General features: G+C 48.4%; 1 protein-coding gene across 1 annotated transcript; it reads left to right on the forward strand.

Moving 5' to 3' along the window:
* The first annotated feature begins 4,830 nt into the window (after window positions 1–4,830).
* On the forward strand, window positions 4,831–6,311 carry LOC125548965 (cysteine proteinase EP-B 2). The gene has a single exon (XM_048712473.2). The coding sequence runs from the start codon at window positions 4,961–4,963 to the stop codon at window positions 6,086–6,088; it is 1,128 nt and encodes a 375-aa protein (XP_048568430.1). The 5' UTR covers window positions 4,831–4,960; the 3' UTR covers window positions 6,089–6,311.
* The last annotated feature ends 534 nt before the right edge of the window (window positions 6,312–6,845 follow it).

A 6,845-nucleotide genomic window follows, 5' to 3' on the forward strand; every position in this document is an offset into this window, starting at 1 on the left:
TTTCTAGTGCATGCCAATGATCATCACCCGGGTTGGACATGAACCTACTCAGTTTGCTCACAGCAAAAGAGATATCTGGTCTTGTAGCGCTAGCTAAGTACATGAGTGAACCGACAATTTGAGAGTATCTTAATTGATCTCTCGTTTCTTTCTTGTTCTTTCTGAGTGTCACGCTGGGATCATAAGGTGTTGGAGAAGGCTTGCTATCCATAAAACCGAATCGGTTCAAGACCTTCTCAACATAGTGAGATTGCGTTAATGTAATCCCACTCTCATCCTTAATAAGTTTGATGTTTAGAATTACATCGGCTTCTCCCAGATCTTTCATGTCAAAACTTTTTGATAGAAAAGACTTGACCTCATTAATTGCATTAATGTTTGTACCAAAGATCAGTATGTCGTCCACATACAAACATAATATGACACTATTGCCCCCACCATGGCGATAGTAAACACACCTATCAGCCTCGTTAATGACAAATCCTGCAGAAGTCAAAGTTCTTTCAAACTTCTCATGCCATTGCTTAGGTGCCTGTTTCAGACCATACAAAGATTTTAACAACTTGCACACCTTTCTCTCTTCACTCTTTACCACAAACCCGTCAGGCTGATCCATATAGATCTCCTCTTCCAACTCTCCATTGAGAAAAGCTGTCTTTACATCCATTTGATGAATGATAAGACCATAAGAGGCAGCCAAGGAAAGTAACACTCGAATGGTGGTCATTCTAGCAACGGGTGAATAGGTGTCAAAGTAATCTTCGCCTTCTTTCTGAGTGTAGCCCTTGGCCACTAGCCGCGCCTTGTATTTATCAATAGTACCATCAGGCTTTAGCTTCTTTTTGAACACCCACTTACAGCCCACAGGTTTACAACCATATGGTCTATCAGTTAGTTCCCAAGTTCCATTAGAAAGAATTGAGTCCATCTCATTATGAACAGCTTCTTTCCAATCATCTACATCCGGAGATGCATATGCTTCTGCAATCGTCTTGGGTGTGTCGTCCACAAGGTATACAATGAAATCATCACCAAAGGATTTTGCAATCCTTTGTCTCTTGTTCCTTCTAGGAACTTCATTGTTATCCTTCTCAAGGACTTCCTCATGTGATTGTTCGAAATATTCATCAGTTGTACTAGATTCAGGAATTATCTCAGAAGAAAATCTAGCAATGCTATGCATATCTTTCATAGGAAATATGTTCTCAAAAAATGTTGCATCACGAGATTCCATTATAGTATCAACATGCATATCAGGTACTTCAGATTTTACCACTAAAAACCTATAAGCAATGCTCCGTTGAGCATACCCTAGAAAGACACAATCCACTGTCTTTGGTCCAAGTTTGCGTTTCTTAGGAATTGGAATATTGACCTTTGCCAAACATCCCCAAGTGCGCAAATAAGAAAGTGATGGTTTTCTCCCAACCCACTCCTCATAAGGGGTTTTCTCTTTATTATTGTTGGGAACTCTATTCAGGACATGACATGAAGTCAATAGAGCCTCCCCCCACCATGCCTTAGATAAACCAGCAGTGTCTAACATGGCATTCACCAAGTCAGTCAATGTGCGGTTTTTCCTCTCGGCCACTCCATTTGATTGAGGTGAATAGGGAGGCGTCCTCTCATGAATAATACCATGTTCCTCACAAAATTCATCAAAAACTTTTGGAAAATACTCTCCACCACGATCGGACCTAAGACGCTTGATCTTTCTCTCTAGTTGATTTTCAACTTCAGCTTTATAGATTTTAAAGTAGTCTAATGCTTCATCTTTATTTTGCAACAAATAAACATAGCAAAATCTAGTCGCATCATCAATCAAAGTCATGAAATATCTCTTTCCACCTTTTGTCAACACACCATTCATCTCGCAAAGATCAGAATGTATGAGTTCTAGAGGTGCCAAGTTTCTCTCCTCGGCAGCCTTATGAGGCTTTCGAGGTTGCTTAGATTGCACACAACTATGGCACTTAGAACCTTTGGCAACTGTGAAGTTTGGAATTAAACTCATGCTGGATAGCCGAGACATTAAACCAAAATTAATATGACATAAACGAGAGTGCCAAATACTTGCATCATCATTAACACTAGCACAAATTTGGTTTATTGACTTATTGCAAAAATCTGAAAGAGAAAAACGGAACAAGCCTCCGCACTCATAGCCTTTTCCTATAAATTGTCCAAATCTTGACACGATTACTTTATTGGACTCTAAAACTACCTTAAATCCATCTCGACATAGAAGGGAGCCGCTAACTAGATTCTTGTTCATAGTAGGGACATGCTGCACGTTCCTTAGTTGCACGATCTTTCCCGAAGTAAACTTCAGATCCACCGTGCCAATGCCACGAACAGAAGCATGTGACCCATTCCCCATTAGGACGGAAGAATCCCTTGCGACCTGATAAGAAGTAAACAGGGAGATGTCAGCACACACATGAACGTTAGCACCCGAATCAATCCACCACGAAGATGATTGAAATACTGAAAGCACAATAGGTAAATTACCATACCCATCAGTATTGCTAGCGGTCACCATGTTGACAGTGTTGGAGTTTGTTTTCCCTCTGCGGTCTGCACGTTCAGGGCATTCCTTGGAAAAGTGTCCAGGCTTCCCACAGGCGTAGCACTCTAGCTCAGCCTTGTTGAACTTCTTCTTCTTGAAGGTAGTAGTCTTGGTAGGCTTGTTGGAAACAGGTTTGTTTTTCCCTTTGTTCTTGTTCTGTGGGTACCTCTGCACCATGTTAGCAGTAGGCTGAACCTCACCTCCTTTTTCAGTGGTATCTTTAGCCCGAGCTTTTTCTTCAACATCAAGAGATGCAATCAGATTTTCAACTGATATCTCCTGTCTCTTATGCTTCAGAGTTGTGGCGAAGTTCCTCCATGAAGGAGGCAACTTTGCAATCATGCACCCAGCCACGAATTTGTCGGGTAGAACACATTTAAGGAGTTCAAGTTCCTTCACAATGCACTGTATCTCATGAACTTGTTCAACCACAGAACGGTTATTGACCATCTTGTAGTCATGAAAACTCTCCATGATGTACAGTTCACTGCCTGCATCTGTTGCACCGAATTTTGCATTCAATGCATCCCACAGAATTTTTCCGTCGTTTATGTGCATGTACACATCACACAGACGGTCAGCAAGAACACTCAGAATGCATCCCACAAACATAGTATTGGCTTCCTGGAATTTTCTCCGATCTTCGTCGGTCATTCCCTCTGGAGCACCAACACTAGCGTGGAAAACTTTCAGAGCAGTAAGCCAGAGCGTGGTCTTCACCTGCCACCTCTTAAAGTGCACACCGGTAAACTTATCCGGCCTCAGTGCATCAGCGAATCCAGCCATAGTTAACTCAGGAAATTGCCTATAATTAGGTTTTTGGATTGTTAGAAAATTAGGCAAGTTCATGATTAATTCCAGTAAATAATTCATGACTAGAAGAGATACTAGCATGCAAAAATCTAGCAAACTAGAAGAACAGCAAGACATGCATAACAGCAGCAAACACGTAACAGTAGCTGTAGAAACAGACATGAACAGAGGATGTTGGACGTACTGATCGTTAGCTATTATGGGTGCGACGGTGTTGATGACGATGTTGGCGACGATCTGCTGCTGACGGCGATGAATACGACGATGAGTAGCACCGCCCGACTTGGACGGAAGACGACCCGTGATGACGAATTTGAGCAGTCGCGCACAGCGCTTCCCAAAAACCTAATTCGTCCTCTCCCGGTGCAGGATCGCAAAGACGAACGGTTCCGGAGACCTGCTCTCCCACACGCCGATGCACGCCGGTGTTTGGGATGGAGTAGACTACGATGGCGGCGCAAGTTGTGAGATGAGGCAAAACCCTAGGTGTTTTTCGGTATCTTTCTGGCCGCAGCCGGTAGCTGTATATATATTAGGACCAGAGGCGGTATTGTGTCGCGACCACAATCCCAAACCGACTCGGTTTCTAATTCGTATACTTACCGGACAAGAAATTAAAAAAAAACTTGTCTGCCAAGACATAAAAATAAAACGGCAAAAGGAAGCTGCGCTCCTGCAAGGAGACGGACCGGATTTTGGCGGACTCGACTCGCCTCGCCTCGCCACGGCCTGGCCCAGCGAGCAAGCACGCGCGTGTGGTTTTCCCTTTCTCTTCTCACACATCACTTAGAGTGATAGAGAGAACCCACTATATAAAGAGGTCCAACTCTTCTTCAACTTCCAAGGTGGGACTAAACTTAGCACCACCACTTGCCATTTTACACATGGGCTTTGAGATTTCAGAAATTGCTATGGGCCTAGCCCATTAATTCTAACAGGTGAAGGCGAGCAATACCGCGGCAGACTACCCGCCGGCGGCGAACGGCTAGGCGGCCAGCCGGTGCAGTTACAATCGAGCATGCACCATGACTGCCATTAATGCCGTCTTTGATCCTCTCGACCGGCGCAACGGGCTACGTCGTCATCCGCCATGATCGAGTATCACCAGTAACTGCATCTACCGATTCTACGGCGGCGCAGCGTCCATAGAACGGCACACCTACGGTCAGCAGACTATCACGGCGATCCGATCCAACGACGAAGGAATGAATCAGGCCTGCACCTCGGCCACGAACCGGGAATGGTCAGTGAATCTGCCCTGAATCTTCGTGGCCGCCCAATACCAGCGCCGCCGCACGCAACTTGGCAACCACCCCGAGCAGAATCTGACACCCCTCCGCTCAGCATTCTGTTACCGCCATTTAAACCTCCTCGTGTCTTTCCCGCCGCAAACCAATCCATCGCTCTCCTTCTGCTTGCTTACAAAGCTTCTCAGTGCTGCTCATCAGATGATGAGGGACGACCCGGCCTATAAATACACCTCCTCTCTTCTCCTCCACCCTCATCGATCTCACACTCCAAGCTAGCCAACACCAGCTACTGCTCGGTGAACTAGTTTGGTACGTAGCAGCTAGCACGATGGGGCAGCTTAGCAAGAAGCTTCTGGTGGCGTCCATGGTGGCGGCAGTGCTGGCCGTGGCGGCGGTGGAGCTGTGCGGCGCCATCCCGATGGAGGACAAGGACCTGGAGTCGGAGGAGGCGCTGTGGGACCTGTACGAGCGGTGGCAGACCGCGCACCGCGTGCCCCGCCACCACGCCGAGAAGCACCGCCGCTTCGGCACCTTCAAGTCCAACGCCCACTTCGTCCACTCCCACAACAAGCGCGGCGACCGCCCCTACCGCCTCCGCCTCAACCGCTTCGGCGACATGAGCCAGGCCGAGTTCCGCGCCACCTTCGTCGGCGACTTCCGCCGCGACACCCCGGCCACGCCGCCGTCCGTCCCCGGATTCATGTACGCCGCCGTGAACGTGTCCGACCTGCCGCCGTCCGTGGACTGGCGGCAGAAGGGCGCCGTGACGGGCGTCAAGGACCAGGGCAAGTGCGGTAGCTGCTGGGCCTTCTCCACGGTGGTGTCCGTGGAAGGCATCAACGCCATCCGCACGGGCAGCCTCGTGTCCCTCTCGGAGCAGGAGCTCATCGACTGCGACACGGCGGACAACGAAGGGTGCCAGGGCGGGCTCATGGACAACGCCTTCGAGTACATCAAGAGCAACGGCGGGCTCATCACCGAGGCTGCCTACCCGTACCGCGCCGCCCAAGGCACCTGCAACGTCGCGAGAGTGGCCCAGAACTCCCCCGTGGTGGTGCACATCGACGGGCACCAGGACGTGCCGGCCAACAGCGAGGAGGCGCTGGCCCAGGCGGTGGCGAACCAGCCCGTGTCCGTGGCCGTCGAGGCCAGCGGGAAGGCGTTCATGTTCTACTCCGAGGGGGTCTTCACCGGCAGCTGCGGCACGGAGCTGGACCACGGCGTCGCGGTGGTCGGGTACGGCGTGGCAGAGGACGGCAAGGCGTACTGGACGGTGAAGAACTCGTGGGGGCCGTCGTGGGGGGAGCAGGGCTACATCAGGGTGGAGAAGGATTCCGGCGCCGCGGGCGGGCTCTGCGGCATCGCCATGGAGGCGTCCTACCCCGTCAAGACCGACAGCAAGCCCAAGCCCACGCCGACGCCCAGGCGCGCCCTCGGAGCCAGGGAGTCACAGTGATGACTGATCGATCCTTCTGCGTATCTGAATTATTGCTACTACTACTATCGTTCCTAGTTAAATTAAGGGTGAAATAAGTTAAGATTGAATTAAATGGTTCTGCGTGGGCACGCGGCAAGAATTAGGCGTGTGTCACGTGGGACAAGGTCGATCGATATCTATTTGGATTTTCTGAATGTAATGTAAAATATAATGTGATGTAATGTATTGCTGGTTACAGTGTGTGAAAGCTTGCTAATATATTGAGTTATGTTCAGAGATGAAGTTGTTTGAATTTTTTTGAATTTTTTTGCTTTTGCGGGTAAGGCAACATACATGAGTTGGGCTAAAAAGATAGTTCGGCTGTATTTTGTCCTTTTATTGGGAAGTTCTTTCAACCTTTAAGGCCCATTTTGTAAAACTTTCATTGTTGGGCTTGATGGGCTTCAGCAAATTCCACTTGGATGCCATTGCATTTTGGTGCCCGCTACTTGGGCGTAAATCCCGAGGATAGTTTACACAAATAAGTTTCATCCAGAGTTATAATCATTTGAAAAGAAGCTACTATCATCATTGAGGAGCGCATAATCTAGAAGTCGTGTTTGGTTACCACTCGCGTCGGGCATGCACAAGATTAATGTCGATGCAACAGCGCCCCGCTCAGCTCGGAGTTGAAAGGGGGCATGTGCAGCTATGGACCTGTTCTTTTCAGCTGTAGATTCCTGCATATGTGGATTTTGCTGGGCCGCAAAGTGAATTAGATGTGTCTAGAATCCCT

The sequence above is a fragment of the Triticum urartu genome, chromosome 3A (assembly GCF_056163025.1).
Source record: "Triticum urartu cultivar PI428250 chromosome 3A, HENAU_Tu73, whole genome shotgun sequence".
Classification (NCBI taxonomy): domain Eukaryota; kingdom Viridiplantae; phylum Streptophyta; class Magnoliopsida; order Poales; family Poaceae; genus Triticum; species Triticum urartu.

Coding starts and splice junctions, on each gene's coding strand:
- LOC125548965 (XM_048712473.2), top strand. CDS start 4,961: ATGGGGCAGCTTAGCAAGAAGCTTCTGGTGGCGTCCATGGTGGCGGCA.